Genomic DNA, 26,143 nt, shown 5'->3' on the forward strand with positions numbered 1-26,143 from the left:
GACAGCATGGTACTGGTACCAAAACACACATAGACTGATGGAACAGAATAGAAAACACAGAAATGAACCTACAACTATATCACCTAATCTTCAACAAAGAAGGAAAGAATATCCAATGGAAAAAAATCTTTTCAACAAATGGTGGGAAAACTGGACAGGAACATGCAGAAGAATGAGACTGGACTAATTTTTTACACGATACACAAAAAATAAATTCAAAATGGATGAAAGACCTAAATGTGATAAAGGAAACCACCAAAATCCTATAGGAAAAACAGACCATAACTCTTTGATATTGGTCATAGCAAAGTCTTACTAGAAACATCTCTGGAGGCAAGGGAAAAAAAGCAAAAATGAATTATTGGGACTTCACCAAGATAAAAAGCTTCTAAACAGCAAAGGAAACAAACAGCAAAACTAAAGGCAATCTATGGAATGGGAGAATATATTTGCAAATGATATACCTGATAAAGGGTTAGTATCCACAATATATAAAGAACTTATGAAAATCAAAACCCAAAGAACAAATAATCCAGTTAACAAATAGGTAGAAGACATGAATAGACATTTTTCCAAAGAAGACATACAGGTGGCTAACAGACACATGAAAAGATGCTCAATATCACTCATGATCAGAGAAATGCAAATGAAAACTACAATGAGATATCACCTCACAGCTGTCAGAAACATTAAAATTAACAACACAGGAAACACCAGATGTTGGTGAGGATGCAGAGAAAGGCAAACCCTCTTACACTCTTGGTGGGCATGCAACTGGTACAGCCAGTCTGGAAAAGAGTATGGAGGTTCTTCAAAATGTTAAAAATAGAACTACCCTACCATCTAGCAATTGCACTATTGGTATTTACCCAAAGGATATAAAAATACTGATTTGAAGGGATATATGCACCCTGATGTTTATAGCAGCATTATCAACAATAGCCAAATTATGGAAAGAGCCCAAATGTCTATCAATGAAAGCATAAAGAAGAAGTGGCATATATACACAGTGGAATATTACTCAGCCATAAAAAGTATGAAAACTTGCCATTTGCAATGACATGGATGGAGCTAGAGAGTATTATTTGAAGAGAAATAAGTCAGTCAGAAAAAGACAAGTACTATATTATTTCACTTATATGTGGAATTTAAGAAACAAAACAAATGAACATGGGGGAAAAAAGAGAGAGGCAAACCATAAAACAGACTCTTAACTATAGAGAACAAACTGAGGGCTGCTGGAGGGCAGGTGGGTGGGGGGATGGATTAAATGGGCAATGGGTATTAAGGAGGACACTTGTGATGAGCACTGGGTGTTGTATGTAAATGATAAATCACTAAATTCTACACCTAAAACTATTATTACACTGTATATTAACTGGAATTTAAATAGAAACTTGAAAGTACAAAAAAAAAGTGTATACAAAATGAAATAAATTAGCCTGTAAAGAAAAAAATTAGAAGTGAACTATAGTATCCTGATATAGCCACCCCCTGACAGTTTCCTTACTACCACTTCAACACTTAATATTGTATTCCCAAGAGGTTCCAAAACAGAGCTTCCTTTCAGCATCCTCTAGGATTCCTTCAATTTATACTCACTCACCTAGATCACTTGGAACTAGACTATCTTCCAGGAATAGGACCTCAGCTCAAAGATACCTGGTGTAACAGGAAGAAGAGGCAGATATCTCTGTTATATAGTCCTAAAGTCAGAAACTAATGAGAATTGCTTGTAGTTTCATAGCTAGAAAGTTGCCAATACAGCCATAGGTTCTATTTTTCCAAGTCCTCACCTAACAGTAATATAGCTTGGTAATAGAACTTTAACAAAATCTTATAAAATAACTACCATGGACTGAATGTTTATACCTCAGCTGAATTCATATGTTGAAACCTAATCCCCAGTGTGATGGTGTTTCGAGGTTGGGCTTTTGAGAGGTGATTAGGTCATGAGAATGGAGCCCTCATGAATGGGATTAATTTCCTTATAAGAGCGAACCCAGAGAGCTCCTTTGCCTGTTTTGCCATATGAGGACACAGTGAGGACAGTCATTTGTGAATTAGGAAGCATCCCTTACCAGTTACTGAATCTGTCAGTGCCTTGATCTTGGGCTTCCCGGACTCCAGAACTGTGAGAAATAAATGCTTGTTGTTTAATCCACCCAGTCTACAGTATGTTTGTTATAGCAGTCCAAATGGACTGACATTTTCATGGACTACACTTCCTCAGTCTGCTTTGATTTCTCCAGATCTCAACTAGTTAAAAGAAAGGTGGGGCAAAGTGATGCCCCAAGGGTTCTCTGCAAACACCCTTTACCATACTGTCTAAGGTCAAGTTGGAGAAGGTCCAGTATAATATAAATAAGAGTAAGTACATCGATTATGGTAAAGTTGATGGCTAATCTCCAGTCTTTTTTCAGCCAGCACTACAGCTATTTCTTCTTCAACTACCCTGTGATAATCAACTACCCTGTGACTCTGCAATATTTTACTTGAAATTGAATGTAAAGGAGACTTGGACCAGGAAATCTTCATTAACTTTCCAACTACAACAACAAAAGTAAAGTTTATGTGCCAGGGAATGCACAAGTAGCCTTGCACTGATTGTGACATAATTATGTCACAGCTTTCCTGTGAAATAGATATTATTAACCACATTATACAAATGAGGACACCTTTACACAGAGAAGTTGTGTCACTTGCCTGAGGTCACACAAGTGGGAAGTGGCAGAACCTAAATTTGAATCCAAGTCTATCAGTCTCTAAGTCAATGCTCTTCATTGTTATGTCAGACTGCCTTTCTTTAAAGAGATTACTATTCAAAAATTTGCAGGGGCGCCTGGGTGGCTCAGTCGTTAAGCATCTGCCTTCGGCTCAGGTCATGATCCCAGGGTCCTGGGATTGAGCCCCACATCGGGCTCCCTGCTCTGCGGGAAGCCTGCTTCTCCCTCTCCCACTCCCTCTGCTTGTGTTCCTTCTCTCGCTGTGTCTCTCCCTGTCAAATAAATAAATAAAATCTTTAAAAAAAAAATTTGCTAAGTTTTATTCATTTTCAGAGTTTCTTTTATATAAAACAAATTTAATTCCTTTAAAAGTTCTGTCAGGAAAAAAATAGACTATAAAAAGGCATAGGTTAAGTTATTTTTAAGGGAGTGTTTGGCTTATGAAAAAATAAAAATTAATCTGTACTTTCAGGCTTCCAAATAATTCTAACACAGTTGAAATAACTAGGCTGTATGATAAAGCAGAAAAAATACACGTGATATATTTCTTAGTTGGAATACTGGTTCTGTCATGTACTTACTGGCTATATGATCCTGGACAAGTTACTGAAATATATATAAAATACCTATATGCCCAGAGTGGCCTATATGCCCAGAAGATTAAATGAAATCAGGTACATAAAGTGACTAATGATGCTTGGTGTGTGGAAGTCCTTCAACAGATGGTAAATTTTATTGTCATTAATATTATTAAGAACAACACTAAAGGGGTAAAGAAGTACAAAGGAGGAGGTGAATTAAAGCTGGTTTGATAGAAGATTTTAATGGTATGATTCAATGTTACTTTAAGCATGCTTTAGGGAAGAACAAACAGAAAAAATGAGTAGATTCTCTATAATAAATGAATACTAATGATGATGATAGAGTCCTCTTATGTTAGGGCTAGGCACCAGAGAGATTCTTCCTATACTGTTACTGTTTTTCATTTTGAAGCAGGGAGCTATAAGATGGAGTTAAGAGAAACTGGTTCCTTATATTGATTGAGAATAGCCTGGAAGGACCTTAAGTCCACCTTAAACCTAAATACTGTGGTTGAAAAATTCAAAGGGTCCAGCCAGTAGCAAGGAAAAATAGCAAACTTCCATTTTTTTCAGAAACATTTTTTTCAGAGAAATCTATGGCCTTAGGAGATATTCTGAGGTGGGCTTCCACATCACTGTTGAGATTATTTAAAGCACATCTAAACAACTGATTATGTGAAATAGTGAAGAAATAATATTTATTTTTTGCACAGGACTAAAGTTGCTTTAAATTTTACTCTGAATGTCTCTTCCCTAGAAACACTTTTAAAACTTGATCAACGTTCCACTTGATGTTTTAGGAAAGCATTTACTTTTAGAAAAAGCAGTTGGCTGAATTACTGCATACTCTGACTTCTTAGCCATCATCTCTTGGGGAAATGACTGACTTGCCTTGCCATGTATCCACAGAAAGCACCACTCATCTGGTGACAGCTTCCCAAACTTCAACTAAAAGCCATTATGGGAATAATCTATGTTAAAGGGGCTGAGAAGAATCAATTTAGTCCTATTTTAGTGATGGGAAATGCCATGCTTCCCATAAGACTACTATTTCCTGAACAAAAGAGTTTTAAATGTCAGGAGAAAGCTTCCATTTTTATATTCCATTGGGGGAAAATTCACCATTTTAAACATGACAAAGAAAGCACAAGATTCTTCAAAGGTCCCAAACCACCACTTTGAAGCAAAAATTCTCAAATTACTTCAAAATAGGAGTTAAGTGAGCCAGGTCTCATGTTTAACTGTATATCAAACACAGCTTTTTATACCAAACAAAACTTTTTAAAAACTTTTTAAAAACTTTTATAAAATAAATGCATACTTTACCTGGTAATTGTTTTGGTTTTGTGATAACCTCAATTGGTTTGATGATGCAAAATGTGAAGAAAAATTACTCCGTGATGGATTTGTATTACTGTACATTGTGGTAGCTACTGTATGTAATGAGGTCCGTGGTGTCAAATGGTAGTCTCTGTTTTGATACAGTACATTGTCTGACAAATCTCTAATATTCACCATTTGTGAATTTGGCATATTTCTTCCTGGTCCAGGCAATGGTGTACTTTGGTTCTCTGTTCCAAGGGATCTGCCACTTTCATAAAATCTTGAGTAGCTTGGTATCTGTGCTCCCATAGATGCCAACTCTTCCTCTTTGGCATACTCATCATCAGCATCTCCAGTCTCCATTGCAATGGACAAACAAGTTCCTTCTGCTGAACTAGGCTTCCGTGGAGCATTTCCTCCCAGGATTCTCTGGGGGTAATCACTAACAGCCAGTGAAAATACCTCACGGATTTCCAAGTTTTGTGTTCTACAGTAAGGGTCTCTAATAGGTGGCTTTTGCCCACATAAGTTATGCGATGCTAGACCTGTGTGTTCAGGCTTATATGACCTTTGAACTCCAACTGGTTCAATTTTGCAAGGTCGGTGGCACACAGGTGGCTTTTGAGGTACCATCACCTCAGAGGCTTGCATTGAAGAGCTTCCATAGTTTTTCTTTGTGTGACTGTATACTGAATTTCCAGCATTTAGCACACTTGTCTGTCTTGACAAGATAATTGTTTTTTCACCTAAGAGCAGAGAGGCATTTTTACAGTGTGCTACTTGTCTTTGAACAGGAATGTGCAACTGAAATTCAGTATCATTTTTACTGGCTGTTTTCTGAATAGGAATTTTATGTGCTTCTGTAAGTTGTGTATCTGAATGTTTGGTTGTCCCTTGCCTACTTGATGAACTTGATGGACTGTATGTGCCACTTACAATGACATCATTATTGGCAGATGTCCAAGAAGACTGTTGGCTTGACGGCCGAGTGATGTTAACTACATTCCTGACTGTAATGTCTGGAGATGTCAAAGAGGTACCAGGAAGAGTTCCTGTTGTTGCTGCTCCTGATTCAGAATTCTTACTACTCATTTTTCTTCTCTTATTGCCAACCCACGTCTGTAATGATAAAAAATGACAATATGGAAATGTTCTTAACAAAAAAAAATAGGAAAAAACACTTTCAATGTGATAAATTGTATTCTCATTTGTCATAGTAGTAAGGCCTATACGAATTTAAGACACTACATCAAAAACAAATGATGTACTATATGTTGGCTAATTGAATTTAAAAAAATAAAAACAAAAATAAATAATAAAATAAATAAAATAAATAAAGCAAAAAAGATACAATAAAAGAAAAAGTAACTAAAGTATACGGTAAAAAAGTAAAAATAAAGTATAAGGTCAGACATGTTCAAGAACTTGCTCTTAATAAATATCTAGGAACTTTGGTAACAGAATTGTATTATTGCTTCTTTCCTCAAAATCCATTCAATTAATCTATAGCAAGAATCCTAAAAATGTTTATATCCCTTGACCTAATAAATCCATTTCTAGGAATTTATCCTTAAAATATTCATAGATATATACAAAGTTTATATGCAATTATGTTCATCATATATTTAATAGTGAAAACTTGGAAGCATACTAAAGTAGGACATTTAATGACATTGGAAAATGTTCATAGTATTATTAAACAAACTTATAATCTTCAGGTTTAACAACTTCTGTTCTATGAATATATCATGACTTGGTTAATTTAATATTGCAAGATATTATTGGGTTATTTTTAGAATTATTCACTATTATAAACCATACTAAAATACATGTCATTGTATATACATCTTTGTGCTAATTAATCATTGAACATTATATCAAAAACTAATGATGTACTAAAAAAAAAAAGAATGCTATCCTAGAAGGGAAAGTGTTGGGCTTTTTGATACTTTCAAAATACCCTCCAACGTATAAGAGTTCTGGTTTCTCCACACCCTCAACAATATTTTGCATTATCTTTTTGTAGTATTTACTAGCCTAGGAGCTAATATAAGGTATATAATTGTTGCTTTCATTTGAATTTCTATGGTTACTATATTACTTTAATAAAATTGCTTATCTATTAATTTTACTCATTTTTAAATTGGGGTATTTATCTTTTTAAATTGATTTATAAAAGCAATTTTTTTACTAGAGATAGCAACACTTTGTCACAAGTTGCAAATATTTTTCCCAGTTTGTCATTAATTTATGGTAGTTATTTCCTTCTTTATATTTTTCTCTACCAAATTTTATAAAGTAAGTGTATTACTTTTATAAACAGAAAAATCATTATTAATAAAAATAATACAAGAGGTTGGCATTCAGGTTTGATTACAAAATATGTACTTTAGTAGTATTACACTGAATCATGATTATACAATAAGAAATATGCAATAAGAAATATTACATTCCATAATGTGATCAGTAAACTTTATAACTATTTTAAAATGCATACCATATTATAAACTACCAAAACACATTAATCTATTACAAATTTTTTAAAAAATAAAATAAGGGAAAATATTAAATAAACTAGCCTTTCACAAACATAGTGCAGGGTGTATTTGGTTAACTTTTATGTGATGTGTTTTTGAAGACCACAAAAATTTCTCAGTTTTTGATGTTTATAAAATATACAACATTAATGTTGCTGTAATACTATAAATAAAAGCTAACATGTATTGAATCCCCATATATGTTTTATATATGTTAGCTTCTTTGATTATTTTTTCTAATTGTTCAAATGAAAAAAACTGATTTTCAGAAATATTAACTAGCTTATAGAAGGATATCCTGTCAGCAAGTGATGGAGCAATGATTCAAAATCAATTTTACTTGACCTCAAAGCACATTCTCCTTCTACTATGGCAAGAAACTTCTGAAATGGTTATCTTTGTTGGCCATTTTATTTTTATAATTAGTATTTCTCTAACAAGGAAAATGTTCCAGAGATGTAGATGCTCAATTTTGCTTCACATGAGGCTATGGGAATTTTAAACTCACTCTAATTTAGTTTTATACTAAATGGCAGAGGTGAGAATTACAAGCAGAGGGATAAATAAATATAAATGTCAAAGGAGAAGGAGTCAGAGTAGAAAAAGTGAAAGGTTTTAAAATATATACTCAAAAGAAATATTTAAATAGAAATATTTTTGGATAAATATAATTTCAAGGTATGGTTCAAAAAGGTGAATTTTACAAATATTCAAAATAAGTTACTGTATCATGGCTTTTCAAGTATGTAAAATATGCATAGGAAGCATAATGCATTTGTTCATAGTTTTAAAAAATGTACAATCATTACACTTAACAACTTTCAAGCATAGTGAATTTGTAACATTTGAACTCAAGAAGTACTACATCTGGAGGGCAGCTCTGGGCAATATTTCTAAGAAAACGAATAAATGTTCTCATTACTATAAATACCTTAATGCAGGAAGTTTAAGAGTGATCTTAGTGAATTGCAAATTTATGGCTTATTTTAATAGTTCACATATATATAATGAACTGTAATATATATAATGAACTGTAATCATTCACATATATAATGGACTGTAAAACTATTAAAATAAGCCATAAATTTGTAATATATTTCTACATATAGTTACTTATATAGTTTTTAGATATTTAAATTACATACTCATAAAAAAGTAAAATGCACTAGAATATCATGTGCATATGAAGCTCAGCTATCTAACAATTTCACTTGTCCAGAACACAGCCAACACAGATATCACAGGATACATGTACCTTATTAAAAGCACAACCCTTGACCTTAAAACACACTCTCTCTTAGTTTATATAGGATTTCACCAAATCTGGTATTCTAATCTATAACAAATTAGAAATAACAAAATAAGCAGAGCATTGGTGACAGAGATTGCTATTGGAGGCAAATTGATAGCACTGAAACAGAATGTCCATGAAATTTTGCTCAATAAAAAGGAGAAGAAACAACATAAGAGAATTAATATGAGAAATAATTGAATATTTTGGAGTTCTTTAGTGAAGGAGAAAATCACCCCATATAGCTTACCATGTTATGAGCATTATTACTTTATAGCACAATGCAATAATTTATTTTCATAATGAAACTCTGAGTCAAAAAGTAAGGGTTCAATGATTTTCAATATTTTCCTTTGAAGTTAAAGTGAGAAAAGGTATACTTAAGAAATATTTTTAAAATTCTGAAAATAAGGAAAATTTATTGCCTGAGCATTCCCAATAACTGAATTAATTTTCTCTTAAAGCCATTCAGTTACAGGATCCAAAAATTACCAGTGCTTGTAGAATATAAATGATTCTCATTCCAAAAGCCTCATTTGTTGAGAGAGAAAATGGGTCAAACAAAATTGATATGATGAGAATTTGGGGTCTATAGCTAACAAAGCAATACTACATAAAAAAGAAAGACATTAGGTCACCAGTTCATAAAATTCTCTTTTAATTCTCTCTTTGAAATTCAGTCTCCATTGCTTCTCAGCCTTCTGGCTAAGATCAAATGAAATTCACTGTCTCCAAACATGTTTTCCTTTTTCTATACCTCCTTCTTTGATTCTCTGTTCATTTACTCTATTTTTTGCATGGATGTTTTAGCCTTTTAAGTTCATTTTACATTGGGATCAGGTTCTCAGTACCATGGGAGGGTTCTGAGGAAAAACACAATAAATACTATATTAAAATAATAAAGAAAAGTCTCTTTCAAGTAGAACATATAGACCTAGCAAAATATTGAAGGCAGGGGAGGTTATAGAATGATGAGTCTATAAACAACTCTCTTCTCAGACTGGAGAAAGCCACCAAAATTGTGTTGGAATTTAGATTAGGGAGACTGAATTTCTATACAACTTACACTCTTTTAGAACAGAGAGAATGAATCTGTTTTAGACAATTCCTTAAAACTTAAATAATATTTTACTTGTAAGTTTACAATCTAGGAATTGATTTCCCTCATTCTAATTGTTTTAGATTTCATACCATTTGGAGCATAAATATAGATCCTTGTATTTCAGCACTGTCAATATTCAAGTACAATCAAGTAAGTTATTGGGGGGAAATTGCAATAACAAACTGGAAATACGAAAGGTCACATAGTCCATAAGCAGCTGTCTGAGAAGGCTTTTCACTTTTAAGTAATGGTAAAATAAAAGAAAAAAAGAAGAAGAAATAAGAGGAAAAAAGAAAAAAATTTACTCCCAAAAAATGAGTTTGTACTTATAAAACCCATCTCATCAATTTGAAATATTACACATTTATTTTTTCTAAGAAATTAAACATTTTTCTATGAGATTTACTAAGGGGAAATAGGGACTTGAATTTACTAAAAGGACAACCTTTGACCTTAAAACATACTTTCTCTTATCTTATGCACAATTTTACCAAATCTGGTACCAAAAAAAAAAAAAAAAAAAACATTAAAAAGTCTAGGGTTCATAGTAAAGAAGAAAATCGAGCTGTAAATTCAAATAGGGAATTTATAAATAGAAGATATTTCTAATTCTTACACGAATCTGAATATAATGGTTGATCACAGCACATGAAAAACCGATATCCTGTGATATTTCACCCCTAGAATTGGTGTCATAATTCCCTGTTCAAAGGTGAATATATCCTTTAGTCTTTAAGAAATAGATTTTCCAAAGAATTCTGCTTATCAAGAGCTTTTTATATTTAGGGTCTTTTGAAAGTTCCTCTAAAAGAAACATAAACCTAAAAACAGATGTCCTTTCTCTTTGACAAATTAGCCTAATGAATGACAAGGATGAGAAAGCTGCCAATCTTTGAATCCATAAGTTTTCAAGCCAGGAGTATTTGTACCATGTTCAGACACACATGAAAGGACCTATGCACTCAATAAAATCTGTAACTAATTCTGTTAGATTTATCTCTTGTCTCCTCTCTATCACCTTCTCATTGCCTTTCACAGAAGTTTAAGGGCTCTGATTTTTACAGCTGAATTACTATGGTTTTGATAAAGGAAAATTTTCTCCCATGGGATTTCTTGTTTCCTACTCATTAACTAATCCACTAAAATATATGCATTTTACTTAGAAAAAGGAGTGGGTGTTCATAAAAAAAGCCAGGTTTTCCTTAAAAAGACAAAAATACTGAAGTCAGAAATGCCTGATAAAAAAGTTCAAATACACCAAGAAAATATGCTGGGTACACGATAGTCCCTTGGTAAATGTCTGTGTTACTGATATCATTTTGGCGGGTTATCTCCAGATTAACCCTGGGTTTAAAGAAGGCACAGGATAAGCAACTAATCTTAAAAATATTCATTAGTTCAAAGGATTGGGAGTTTTTAAAGCTATGTTTATGATGCAAAAGTTTTAGTGTCTTCAAGGTATTTACAGAAACAAATACATACTAAATGATTAGCTCTACCTATTATTTTTTAAAAAGTAGTATTTTTATACCAGGGAAATGAAACTGTTTATAAAGTTAAGGACTCCATACTCTGATGGTTTTTCTCGTGTTAAGCAATTATCACTTATAAAAAGCTATAAATTCAAGAATTACGACCTCAATACTTACCCTGACTACACTGAAGTCCAGCTTAGTCTCCTGTGCACACTGTAATATGAGCTGAAAGCAATTTTTACTTTGATTTGTCATTCCATTTTCATAATAACGCTGTAAAATCCTTTGTTGTTCTACAGTAAATACAGAACGTAGATTCATCTAAAAATAAAAGAAGATACTCTGAAAATTGGAGTAAGAATTGGGTGTATGCAGAATTTGCATGCTTCCATTTTTTATACAGTTTCAGCGCTTCAAAATTGCAAGATTTATTTAATTGAACTAATTCCCAGTAATGGGTAATAATTTGTGTGCCAAAGGGAAACAGGTTCTAACTGAAAATTATATATAATGCAAACATTTATTAAATTTGTTCAGAAAAAGTAACAACTTTAAGGACAAAAAAAAGAGAGAGAGAGAGAGGAAAACCCTACCTGGTTAGTGTCAGTACATTGGGAAATAAAGGTTCTTTCGATGAAATAAATATTTATGGCTAGTAAAGCCAGAGATGGTGGTAGCCATATATTCATGGTCAGTTATCAACAGGAACACTCACTGTTCTTTGTCAAACAAGGCATCTGGCATATGTCTTACAGCCAGAAATTGTGGTCTGAAACAAAGGGATGGCTTTTATTTTTCCTTTCTTGAATAAAGGGGTTCTTCATATACATATTAAAACAAAACCTCTCTTAAAAAGCTTAAAAATAAACAGGAAGTGTTGGTGACTCAAAATATCTCTGCTTTAGGCAATACTAACCAAAATAATTATTTTAATAACTATAGTATATAAATCAAAGTTCAAAATCATGTGCATTTTACTAAAAGTAAACCACGTAAAAATATGTACTTTTAATTAAATTGACAGCATCATAATTATACAAAAAAAATTTAAAAATGTACTTTATCCTTTCTGCCAATACACAAAGTGTTTAATATTAAGAGAAAACAACCTGTGAAACTCACAATAAAAAGCAGGTCAAACTCTTTTTTTCTTAAAAAGGATGAATTCTAGTAGTGCATTTTATAAAAAAGAACCCTTGTAATTAGATTAAGGCAACTTCTGGTTCTTATTAGAAGTGTTCATACTGAAATTGTCATTCCTAAAAGCTGACAGAAAGAAAACCCTTCCCAAGGAAATTGTCCCTTCAAAATTAGGAAAACAGCAACAGAAACACTATAAAGCCAAACCAAACAGAAAGCATTCTAGTATACTGGGTATGGAAACAACAAAGTACACTGATGTGGAAATAAAAATAATTGTCCTTTCTCTGAATATGTTGAACAATAAAGAAATTAAAGACAGCCATATAACTGTCTATTGCCATTTGTACACCTGACTTATTTTCTTGCCCACACAAACATCTTCTTATCTAATGTTAAGAAATCCAATTAGAGAAAATCAGATGTGGCAGAGGACACAGGAAAGATGAGTAGAGTTTCTCCCTGAAACTTTCAGGAACAAAGTAACTCCACTACTTTCTGAAGGGGATTGCATTCTGCAGTGTGACCAAATTTTAAAGAATTTTTGGGCCAGAAGGTAGTGATGATATCCATCAAAGCAACATTTACTATCATGGCTGTCACCTTTCACAGCAATTTGGGATTCCTTTTCCTAAATAATTCAGCTACAGTCAAGAGAGGAGCTGGGAGGCAGAGGGCAAATACCTAAAATATGTCATCCGGTGTGGGTTTAGAAGCAAGGTTTTTTGGAATGAGTTCTGAGGAGGGCCATAAACTTCCATTTCATTAATGCATAATGAGGGTAATGGCTCTGATCCTTCTCTGCAGGGCTGTAACTACAAAAATAAAAAATCCTAGAGTACAAGATATGAGTGATCCTCATGTGTGACAATACCTGCTGTAAAATATATGAACGTTTACCTATTGGCTAGCTACAACAATTACATGTACTCAAGTATGATATAAGCACTAAAAAACACAGCAGGTTCTTCTTCACTGATACTAATAGCCAAATATAGATGCTGAGTACTAAACGATTTCTGAAGTCTACATTCTTGACAGTAGACAATGCTGTGACCTTTTTAGTTTTTCCCTTAAATTCATAGCAATAGCAGGAAGGCCACCTCGCTCAAGAGATCTAATGTTTTTCTTTCAAATTATAGGACATTTATTCTTCATCACAACACTAGATAAAACCTTATAAGCAAGATAACTTGTCATTATCTCTACCTACCCTAGTTATCTTGGTCTATTAAGTGGCAAGATATTGAATGACTGCATAGACAAAGTTACTAATCATTTACACAAAAATCAGGAAGAGAATTGTAAAAACCTTCATTTTAAAAGTTGGGTTCTTATTTCTGTGGAAATAAAAGGGCAAGCTATTGGTTTCATGGAAATTGAAGTTTGTTGGGTTGAGGTATGGAGGGTAACTGAATTAAGGAATTAAATACTGAAATAACAAGTCATTTAGCCTTACCCCAAGATTTACTAATCTAATACTCTTTGCAATGTGCCACTCACTTAGGACATGACAGCCCATAGGAATAAGATGACCTGTGTGCTACACTTAGCTCCACTGTGGACTAGTGTGTAAGTCATTTAATTTTTATGACCCTCTATTTCCTAATTTGTAAAATGCTAGAATATATGACATGTTCTACCTACTAGTCTGGTTTTTACAAATAATTTAGGATATGTGAGCTCATTTTTTTTTTAAATTGTAAAGCATGCTATAGTTATAAACATATTTGTAAGTATGACTACGCCCTTCACTTTATCTATCATATTCAGATATGGGATTTCTCAGGTTGCTCTCAGCTTTAGGATTCAGTGTTTTAATAAAAATCCTGAACCACTGAAAGGATTATGCTCAGTGTGTTCTATTCAAACAAGCAGAGCAATGAGTAAAATATTATAAATTTATTGCCTCAGGAGTACTTGAAAAATGAAGCTTCTAAGAATGACTTCCCCTTAGCAGTATCACATAGCTTAGGCCATATTTTCACATGGGAACATTTCAGCTGAATTTCTACATAATATTTTTCTTATATATCTGATGTCATACATAAGCCCAGATCTAGTAATGCCCTAATAATGTCTTAAATCATTTGAAAAATATCAAAAAATTTTACTCCTAAGTATCATTCTTGGGAAACTGATTATAAAAATGGGTTGGGTCTATAAAATCATCACCAAGTCAAATATAACACATTCTTTCCAATATTAAAAGTTTCAATTTTAGGAAAACCACTGATTTTTTGTTTGTTTGTTTACAAAGAGTTGCACCTAGGTTAATAAAACATTTTGAATGTCTTTAATTTGACCAATACATCTCTTTTAGTATTGCTCTTTTTATCCGTTATTATTATTCACTTTTAAATTTATATATAGTTAATTTCACTCTTTTTGGTATACAGTTTTATGAGTTAGGACAAACATATATATTAATGAAACTACCACCACAACCAAGATACAAAACAGACCCATCACTCCAAAAAAATTCCCTTATGCTGCTCCTTTATAATTAAATCCTCTAGCCATCCCAGCCCTGGGCAACAACTAACCCAGTTCTATAATTTTGACTTTTGAAGAATGATATATAAATGGAATAAGAGAGTACATATTCCTCTTAGACTAACATCTTTCACTCAGCATAATGCATTTGAGATTTTTCTGTGTTGTCTGTATGAGTAGTTTTCTCCTTTCTATTGCAGAGTAGTATTCCATTGCATAGAACATACCACAGTTTATCCATTTAGCCATTGGAAGGCATTTGAAATTTCCAAGTTCTTGGCTACTGTAAATAAAGTTGATTAAAAAAAACATTTGTGTGCACGTTTCTGTCTGCAAATGTCTTTTCATTTCTCTGGAGTAAATACGTAAGAGTGGGATTTCATATGGTAAGTGTATATTTAACTTTATAAGAAACTACTAAACAGTTTTCAAAAGTGACTGTAGGGCGTCTGGGTGGCTCAGTTAAGCGACTGCCTTCGGCTCAGGTCATGATCCTGGAGTCCCAGGATCGAGTCCCGCATCAGGCTGCCTACTCAGCAGGGAGTCTGCTTCTCCCTCTGACCCTCCCCCCTCTCATGTGCTCTCTCTCATTCTCTCTCTCTCAAATAAATAAATAAAATCTTTAAAAAAAAAAAAAGTGACTGGGGGGCGGAGCAAGATGGCGGAGGAGTAGGAGACCTGGATTTCGTCTCCTCTCAGGAATTCAGCTGGATAGGGATCAAACCATTCTGAACACCTACAAACTCAACAGGAGATTGAAGAAAAGAAGAGCAACAACTCTCTCATCAGAAAAGCGACCACTTTCTGGAAGGTAGGACGTGCGGAGAAGTGAATCTGAGGCGATATTCGGGAGGATAGACGGCGGGGGAGGGGCCTCCGTCCGCCGCTTCTGGCAAGTGATAGAACCACGGAGCACAAAATCGGAACTTTTAAAAGGCTGCTCCGCTGAGGGACGTCACTCTGGTGGCTAAGCGGGGGGTGGAACCCTCCGGGACAGTGTGGTCTCAGGACCCTCGGGGTCACAGAAAGACCGGGGGTGCCTGAGTGTGGCAGAGCTCCCAGGTAACGGAGCAGGGAAGCCAGCTGCAGAGGCGGAGCCCAGGCGCGGGCTCTCAGCTCGGGGTTGCCATAAACCGTGATCCGCGGCACAGTCGGGCCCCTGCTCCTCCAGCAGGGACCCAACAAGCGGCAGATCCGGGGAGACTCACCTTCCTCCCCCGGGAGGAGCCGCATGGGAGTGCACCGCAGGAATCTGCTGAGTTTGGAGACTCCACCCGGGGTCGGGTGCCAGAGATAGAAACGCGCGGTCACAGGCCGGGCGAGCACGGAGTGCGGCCGGAGACCGGGGAGACGGGAGTGACTGATGGCTTTTCTCTAGGGGTTCACTGAGGAGCGGGGCCCCGAGTTCTCGGCTCCTACGGGGCGGAGATTGGGAGGCCGCCATTTTCACTCTCCGCCTCCAAAGCTGTACGGAAAGCTCGCAGGGAACAAAAGCCCCGGAGAGCAAACCCTGGCGGATTATTTAGCCGGGAGGGGGCAAGGGCGGGGCAATTCCGCCTCCGGCAGAGACATTTGGAAACCACGGCAACAGGCCCCTCCCCAGAAGATCAGCGAGAACAGCCAGCCAAGACCAAGTTTACTGATCAATGAGAACGGCAGAACTCCAGCGCTAGAGGAATACTGCACATAGAATTCATGGCTTTTTTACCATGATTCTTTAGTCTTTCAAAGTTAATTTTTTTTAACTGTCTTTTTTCTTTTTTTTTCTTTTTGAATTTTTCTTTTTCCCTTTTTCAACCAACATCAATCCCTTTTAAAAAAAAAAAAAAAACATTTTTCTTTTTCATTTTTAGAGTCATATTCTATCCCTTCATAGTAGTTACCCGTATTTTTGGCTTATATATATAAGTTGTTCTCTCTTTAAAATTTTGAGATAGTTTCTTCTAACAGATTAAAATATACCCTAAATCTCTAGTATATGGTGCTTTCTATTCCCCTGCCTGATCACATCCTCTCCCTTTTTTTTCCTTTCTTCTTTTTTCTTTTTTTAAATCCTCTTCTTTCTTTTTTCAAACAACTTCTTATCAATTCCTTTTATAAAATTTTTTATAATTTCCATCTTTACAGTCATATTCCATCCCTTCATCATATCAACCCTTATTTTTGTACATATATAAGTTTTTCTTTCTTTAAAATTTTGGGAGGCACTTTCTTCTAAAAGACCAAAATACACCCCAAATCTAGTGTGTGGCACTGATCGATATACCAGCCTGATCATATTTGATCACATTCTGGGGTATTTTTTTGTTGTTGTTGTTTTGTTTTGTTTCTTTTTGTTTTTATCTTTATCTTTTTCTTTTTTTTCTTTTTCTTTTTTCTCTCTTTCCCTTTCTTTTCCCACTGCTTCAGGTCTTTTCTGATTTGTTTAGAGTATATTTTCTGGGGACGTTGTCACTCTGCTAGCATTTTGTTCTCTCATTAGTCTATTCTCCTCTGCACAAAATGACAAGACGGAAAAAATCACCTCAACAAAAAGAACAAGAGGTAGTACCGACTGCCAGGGACCTACTCAATACGGACATTAGTACGATGTCAGATCTAGAGTTCAGAATCATCACTTTAAAGATACTAGCTGGGCTTGAAAAAAATATGGAAGTTATTAGAGAAACCCTTTCTGGAGAAGTAAAAGAACTAAAATACAACCAAGTAGAAATCAAAAAGGCTATTAATGAGGTGCAAACAAAAATGGAGGCGCTAACTGCTAGAACAAATGAGGCAGAAGAGAGAATCAGTAATATAGAAGACCAAATGATGGAAAATAAAGAAGCTGAGAAAAAGAGAGATAAACAACTACTGGAACACGAGGGCAGAATTCGAGAGATAAGCAATACCATAAGACGAAACAACATTAGAATAATTGGGATCCCAGAAGAAGAAGAAAGAGAGAGAGGGGCAGAGGTATAATGGAGCAAATTATAGCAGAGAACTTACCTAATTTGGGGAAGGAAACAGGCATCAAAATCCAGGAAGCACAGAGAACCCCTCTCAAAATCAATAAAAATAGGTCAACACCCCGACATCTAATAGTAAAACTTACGAGTCTCATAGACAAAGAGAAAATCCTGAAAGCAGCTCGGGAGAAGAGATATGTAACCTACAAGGGTAGAAACATTAGATTGGCAACAGACCTATCCACAGAGACCTGGCAGGCCAGAAAGGACTGGCAGGATATATTCAGAGCACTAAATGAGAAAAATATGCAGCCAAGAATACTATATCCAGCTACGTTGTCATTGAAAATTGAAGGAGAGATAAAAAGCTTCCAGGACAAACAAAAACTAAAGGAATTTGCAAACACAAAACCAGCCCTACAGGAAATCTTGAAAGGGGTCCTCTAAGCAAAGAGAGACCCGAAAAGCAACATAGACCAGAAAGGAACACAGACAATATACGGTAACAGTCACCTTACAGGCAATACAATGGCACTAAATTACTATCTTTCAATAGTTACCCTGAATGTAAATGGGCTAAATGCCCCAATCAAAAGACACAGGCTATCAGACTGGATTAAAAAACAAGACCCATCGATATGCTGTCTGCAAGAGACTCATTTTAAACCCAAAGACACCCCCAGATTGAAAGTGAGGGGGTGGAAAACCATTTACCATGCTAATGGACACCAAAAGAAAGCTGCGGTGGAAATCCTTATATCAGACAAATTAGATTTTAAACCAAAGACTGTAATAAGAGATGAGGAAGGACATTATATCCTACTTAAAGAATCTATCCAACAAGAAGATCTAACAATTGTAAATATCTATGCCCCTAACATGGGAGCAGCCAATTATATAAGGCAATTAATAACAAAAGCAAAGAAACACATCGACAACAATACAATAATAGTGGGGGACTTTAACACCCCCCTCACTGAAATGGACAGATCGTCTAAGCAAAAGATCAACAAGGAAATAAAGACTTTAAATGACACACTGGACCAAATGGACTTCACAGACATATTCAGAACATTCCACCCCAAAGCAACGGAATACACATTCTTCTCTAGTGCCCATGGAACATTCTCCAGAATAGATCACATCCTAGGTCATAAATCAGGTCTCAACCGGTACCAAAAGATTGGGATCATTCCCTGCCTATTTTCAGACCACAATGCTTTGAAACTAGAACTCAATCACAAGAGGGAAGTTGGAAAGAACTCAAATACATGGAGGTTAAAGAGCATCCTACTGAAGAATGAATGGGTCAACCAGGAAATTAAAGAAGAATTAAAAAAATACATGGAAACCAATGAAAATGAAAACACAACTATTCAAAATCTTTGGGATGCAGCAAAGGCAGTCCTAAGAGGAAAGTATATAGCAATACAAGCCTTTCTCAAGAAACAAGAAAGGTGTCAAGTACACAACCTAACCCTCCACCTAAAGGAGTTGGAGAAAGAACAGCAAATAAAGCCTAAACCCAGCAGGAGAAGAGAAATAATAAAGATCAGAGCAGAAATCAATGAAATAGAAACTAAAAGAACAGTAGAACAGATCAACGAAACTAGGAGCTGGTTCTTTGAAAGAATTAACAAGATTGATAAACCCCTGGCCAGACTTATCAAAAAGAGAAGAGAAATGACCCAAATCAACAAAATCATGAATGAAAGAGGACAGATCACAACCAACACCAAAGAAATACGAACAATTATAAGAACATATTATGAGCAACTCTATGCCAGCAAATTAGATAACCTGGAAGAAATGGAGGCATTCCTAGAGATGTATCAACTACCAAAACTGAACCAGGAAGAAATAGAAAACCTGAACAGACCTATAACCACTAAGGAAATTGAAGCAGTCATCAAAAATCTCCCAAAAAACAAAAGCCCAGGGCCAGATGGCTTCCAAGAGGAATTCTACCAAACATTTAAAGAAGAATTAATACCTATTCTTCTGAAACTGTTCCAAAAAATAGAAATGGAAGGAAAATGGGCTGCAAAGTTGGTTCAACATCCGCAAATCAATCAATGTGATACAATACATTAACAAAAGAAAGAACAAGAATCATATGATCCTCTCAATAGATGCAGAAAAAGCTTTTGACAAAGTACAGCATCCTTTCTTGATCAAAACCCTTCAGAGTATAGGCATAGAGGGTACATACCTCAATATCATAAAAGCCATCCATGAAAAACCTACAGCGAATATCATTCTCTATGGGGAAAAACTGAGAGCTTTTCCCTAAGGTCAGGAACGTGGCAGGGATGTCCACTATCACCACTGCTATTCAACATAGTATTGGAAGTCCTAGCCACAGCAATAAGACAACAAAAAGAAATCAAAGGCATCCAAATTGGCAAAGAAGAAGTCAAACTCTCACTCTTTGCAGATGATATGATACTTTATATGGAAAACCCAAAAGACTCCACCCCAAAACTGCTAGAACTCATACAGGAATTCAATAAAGTGGCAGGATATAAAATCAATGCACAGAAGTCAGTGGCATTCCTATACACCAACAACAAGACAGAAGAAAGAGAAATTAAGGAGTCGACCCCATTTACAATTGCACCCAAAACCATAAGATACCTAGGAATAAATCTAACCAAAGAGACAAAGGATCTGTACTCAGAAAACTATAAAATACTCATGAAAGAAATTGAGGAAGACACAAAGAAATGGAAAAACGTTCCATGCTCATGGACTGGAAGAACAAATATTGTGAAGATGTCAATGCTACCTAGAGCAATCTACACATTCAATGCAATCCCCATCAAAATACCATCCACTTTTTTCAAAGAAATGGAACAAATAATCCTAAAATTTGTAGGGAACCAGAAAAGACCCCGCATAGCCAGAGGAATGTTGAAAAAGAAAAGCAAAGCCGGCGGCATCACAATTCCGGACTTCCAGCTCTATTACAAAGCTGTCATCATCAAGACAGCATGGTACTGGCACAAAAACAGACACATAGATCAATGGAACAGAATAGAGAGCCCACAAATGGACCCTCAACTCTATGGTCAACTCATCTTTGACAAAGCAGGAAAGAATGTCCAATGGAACAAAGACAGTCTCTTCAACAAATGGTGTTGGGAAAATTGGATAGCCACATGCAGAAGAATGAAACTGGACCATTTCCTTATTACACCACACACAAAAATAGACTCCAAATGGTTGAAAGACCTCAGTGTGAGACAGGAGTCCATCCAAATCCTCAAGGAGAACACAGGCAGCAACCTCTTTGACCTCAGCCGAAGCAACTTCTTCCTAGAAACATCGCCAAAGGCAAGGGAAGCAAGGGCAAAAATGAACTATTGGGACTTCATCAAGATAAAAAGCTTTTGCAAAGCAAAGGAAACAGTCAACAAAACCAAAAGACAACCGACAGAATGGGAGAAGATATTTGCAAATGACATATCAGATAAAGGGCTAGTATCCAAAATCTATAAAGAATTCATCAAACTCAACACCCAAAGAACAAAGAATCCAATCAAGAAATGGGCAGAAGACATGAACAGACATTTTTCCAAAGAAGCCATCCAAATGGCCAACAGACACATGAAAAAGTGCTCAATATCGCTCGGCATCAGGGAAATCCAAATCAAAACCTCAATGAGATACCACCTCACACCAGTCAGAATGGCTAAAATTAACAAGTCAGGAAACGACAGATGTTGGCGGGGATGTGGAGAAAGGGGAACCCTCCTACACTGTTGGTGGGAATGCAAGCTGGTGCAGCCACTCTGGAAAACTGTATGGAGGTTCCTCAAAAAGTTGAAAATAGAGCTGCCATATGATCCAGCAATTGCACTACTGGGTATTTACCCCAAAGATACAAAAGTAGGGATCTGAAGGGGTACGTGCACCCCGATGTTTATAGCAGCAATGTCCACAATAGCCAAACTGTGGAAAGAGCCAAGATGTCCATCGACAGATGAATGGATAAAGAAGAAGTGGTATATATATACAATGGAATATTATGCAGCCATCAAAAGAAATGACATCTTGCCATTTGCAACAACGTGGATGGAACTGGAGGGTGTTATGTTGAGTGAAATAAGTCAAACAGAGAAAGACATGTATCATATGATCTCACTGATATGAGGAATTCTTAATTGCAGGAAACAAACTGAGGGTTGCTGGAGTGGGGGGTGGGGTGGGAGGGATGGGGTGATTGGGTGATAGACACTGGGGAGGGTATGTGCTCTGGTAAGCGCTGTGAATTGTGCAAGACTGTTGAATCTCAGATCTGTATCTCTGGAACAAATAATGCAATATATGTTAAGAAAAAAAAAAGAAGAAGAAGAAGGTAGCGGGAGGGGAAGAATGAAGCGGGGGAAATCGGAGGGGTAGACGAACCATGAGAGACGATGGACTCTGAAAAACAAACTGAGGGTTCTTGAGGGGAGGGGGGTGGGAGGAGGGGTTAGCCTGGTGGTGGGTATTGAGGAGGGCACATTCTGCATGGAGCACTGGGTGTTATGCACAAACAATGAATCATGGAACACTTCATCTAAAACTAATGTTGTAATGTATGGGGATTAACATAAGAATAAAAAATAAATAAATAAATGCATTAAAAAAAAGTGACTGTAAAAATTTGCTTTCTCACCAATATTCTATGTAAGTTTAAGTTTTTTCACTTCCTCACCAGCATTTATTATTATCAGATATTTTAGTTTTTATTTTTTAGAGAGGGAGAGAAGGGGGCGGGGGGAGAAAGAAGGAGAGAATCTTAAGCAGACTCCCCACTCAGCACAGAGCCTGATGCACAGCTCTATCTCAAGACAACCTTGAGATCATGACCTGAGCTAAAATCAAGAGTTGGACCCTTAACCAACTGAGCCACTCAGGCGCCCCAATTATCAGATGTTTTAAAAAATTAAATACAACTACACTATAATCCAGCAGTTTCACTACTATTTACCCAAAGAATACAAAAATACTAATTCAAATGGATACACATACACCCCAATGTCTACAGCAGCATTATCTATAACAGCCAAATTGTCGAAACAGCCCAAGTGTCCATCAACTGTTGAATGCATAAAGAAGAAGTGGTATATATATTCAATGGAATATTACTCAGCCATAAAAAAAAGAATTCTTGCCATTTGCAATGACATGAATGGAGCTAGAGAGTATTATGTTGAGCGAAATAAGTTCGTCAGAGAAACACAAATACCATATGATTTCACTCATATGTGGAATTTAAGAAACTAAACAAATAAGCAAAAAAAAAAAAAAAAGAGAGAGAGAGAAAGGTAGGCAAATTAAGAAACAGACTCTTAGCTCTAGAGAACAAACTGATGGTTACCTGAAGGGAGGTGGGTGGGAATGGGCAAAATAGGTAACAGGGGTTAAGGACTGCACTTGTGATGAGCACCAGGTGTTGTATGGAAATGCTGAATCACTAAATTGTACACCCGAAATTAATATTACACTGTATGTTAACTGGAATTAAATAAAAACTTTAAAAAAAAAATAAATAAATAAAAATAAGCCATTCTAGTAGGTTTATAATTGTATTTTATTATTGTGGTTTTAATTTGTATTTCCCTAGTGAGTAATGACATTAAGCATTTTCTAATATGCTTTTTAGCCATCTACATATCTACTTTGTAGAAGTGTCCAAATATTTTGCAAGTTTTTTAACTGGATTTTTTTTTTACTTTTTATTGAGTTTTTAGGGTTCATTACATATTCTGGATACAAGTCCTTTATCAGAAATATGATTTGCAAGTATTTTCTCCCTGTTAGTAGCTTGTCCATTTTATTTTATTAAAGTAAAGTGTATTTCAAAAAAATAAAGTGTATTTCACAGAGAAGATTTTAATTTTGATGAAGTCCAACTTATCACTGTTTTCTCTTTTACAGATTGTCCTTTTAGTGCTATATCAAATAAATCTTTGTGTAGAAAGGATCAGGCATCCTAGATGCCCCATAAAATATGAGGTTTTCCGGTCTGGCTGTTGGGAATGTAAACAATTTGGGGTCCTATTTGAGCTATGAGGATTGTTTGCCTGATCCTTTCTAATGGTTCTTTCCTTGTCCTCAGTAGTTTTTTCACACACTGGAGCTGATTAGTATTTAGCTAAAGACTTGAGGAGTCCCTCTATAAATTTCCATAGCTTTCTCAATGTGCAGTTTTCATCTCTATGTGAGCTTTCTCCTCTCCAGTATTGTCCCTCAAATTCTAGCCACCCTATTCTTCCTGAACTCTGTCTCCTCAACTCTGAGAGAATTCCAGTCTGTTTGGCTTCACTTTCCTTTGGTTGTGCTCTGGATACTTTTTTCAGGCAGTGAGTTGAGACACCCATAGGGTTCATTTTGTTTCCCTTCTCTCAATAATCATGGTCTTGTGCTGCCTTTTGCTGAATATCTGAAATCCATTGTTTCATATATATTCTGACTTTTTTGTTTGTCTTTAGATATTTAAGATAAGAGGGTAAATCCTGTTCCTGTTACTTCATCATGGCTATAAGCAGAAGTTCAGGTGGCCTTTAGGAGTGGTAGAGTAGGAACCCTATGTTAAGAATCAGGAAACATCTGGGCGCCTGGGTGGCTCAGTTGGTTAAGCAACTGCCTTCCGCTCAGGTCATGATCCTGAAGTCCCAGGATCGAGTCCCGCATCGGGCTCCCTGCTCAGCAGGGAGTCTGCTTCTCCCTCTGACCCTCCACCCTCTCATGCTCTCTCTCTATCATTCTCTCTCTCTCAATAAATAAATAAAAATCTTAAAAAAAAAAAAGAATCAGGAAACATCTGTTTATATTCAGCTTCACTACTTACTAGTTTTGTCACCTTAGCAGAGATAGTTGGCCTCTTGGACTCAGCTTCTTCATCTGGAAAATGGGGCTATAAAACCCTTCCTATTTTTCTTTATATAAGTATTTATCTTCATTAAAATACATGGCAAACTATAAGGTGCTATGTGAAAGCTATTTTTGTTAATAGTTAACATATATATAACCAACTACTTATTCCTGCAAGTAATAATTATTTTAACATATATCAAGCCACTCCCACATCATTTGTATATAAACCTCAAATGAAAAAATATATACATTATTATATTATCATGGCCAAAGGAATACAGATGCTATGATTCTCTTCTATCTGATGTGAGTTTGATCTTTGAAAATTCTGAGGGCATGATGTCCATGTGTATGGATGCCTCTGCATAATTTTTTAATGTAAACTCTATTTAAAATAAAAGGATATATTTGACTAGGTGAATTATTCTACTAAAAACTAAGTGATTAAGCAGTTATTTAGAAGAAGCTTGACTAAATATACAAAAATGAATTGACACTTTGAACTTAATGAAATTTGAACATGTGTAAGAGTGGCTATTGTATATCTGTTCTCAGTTGTCACTTTAATCTGTCATTTGCATTTAATGACCCTCATCTTTACAAAAAGCAGCTCTCTCTATTTACCTTATAGTTTACTTGCCAGAATTTGCAGATATTGCAAAAAATAAATTTCACCATCTTCTAAGTATAAAATTGAGTAATACACATTTGCCTATTCTAATACTATGAAAGGATATTCATTATTTCTTTATTGGGCTATAACTACTGAAATGCATTGCACACACCTTTTATCTGTCATTTTAGATATAATTGGCCTCCATCACTTAGGTGGAAATATGAAACAAGAAACTATAACAACAACCTATCATATGACTTTCTTATGACACAAAGCAATTGAACATTGACCTTATTTTAAAAAACATTTAAAATTCTGTGTAATTAATATTCATATTTATGAATAGTGACCTGGGTACAAATTGCAAGACAATTTTGTGTTTACATTCTTCATAAAAATACATGAAAAAATATACATCTATAGGGACATACACGTCTATAGCTTCATGTCTAATGTCTAAGAAGATTACTGGTTGTTCAGAAGAAAAAAAAACTTTAACAGATTAGGAAGGGAAGGTGGCAGAACAGAAGGATCCTGAAACTCATCTCCTCCCATGAATATACTGAGGCAACAACAACAACATGTATTGCAACTCACTGTGAAAATGACCTGAAGACTGGCAAAACAGAACTTCCACAGATAAAATATTTAAGAAAATGTCATATCCAAAAAGGTGGGAGGGAAATGGTCAGGAACCAAACTCCTGGTGTAGTGACTGACAAGCAGGAGGGACATCACAAACACAAAGGAGTGAGGGGATCAAGTTCCAGCCCTGGGGTCCTGCACTGGAAAAACTAGTCCCCATAATGCTTGGCTTTGAAAATCGGCAGAACTTAACACCAGGAGAACCCAAGGTCTATAGAAAACCAAGTCTCTGCCCTTAAAGAGCCAGGATGGTTTATAACTTAGCCCTAGATCCAGCACAGAAGGAGGAATTTGAAAAGTGCCTGGGTAATATGTGAAAGAGATTTATTGACTAATTTTACAATACATGCCAGACAGACAGGGATCCGCAGAAGCTTTCTCCAAAAACAGAAA

General features: G+C 35.6%; 1 protein-coding gene across 3 annotated transcripts in view; it reads right to left on the bottom strand.

Annotated features, from left to right (window-relative positions):
* HDX (highly divergent homeobox) overlaps nt 1-26,143 on the bottom strand; it is a 261,982-nt gene that overhangs the window by 208,915 nt on the left and 26,924 nt on the right. For all 3 annotated transcript variants that reach the window (XM_064574296.1, XM_045879926.2, XM_064574295.1), the window contains exons 2-3: nt 11,210-11,356; nt 4,634-5,749 (exon numbers count right to left, since the gene is read on the bottom strand). In XM_064574296.1, coding sequence (XP_064430366.1) covers nt 4,634-5,749; nt 11,210-11,356 — 1,263 coding nt within the window. The remainder of the gene's footprint in view (nt 1-4,633; nt 5,750-11,209; nt 11,357-26,143) is intronic.

Source organism: Mirounga angustirostris, unplaced genomic scaffold, assembly GCF_029215605.1.
Source record: "Mirounga angustirostris isolate CCGP_5_RB_7025 unplaced genomic scaffold, mMirAng1.0.hap1 SCAF_11, whole genome shotgun sequence".
In the NCBI taxonomy this organism is placed as follows: domain Eukaryota; kingdom Metazoa; phylum Chordata; class Mammalia; order Carnivora; family Phocidae; genus Mirounga; species Mirounga angustirostris.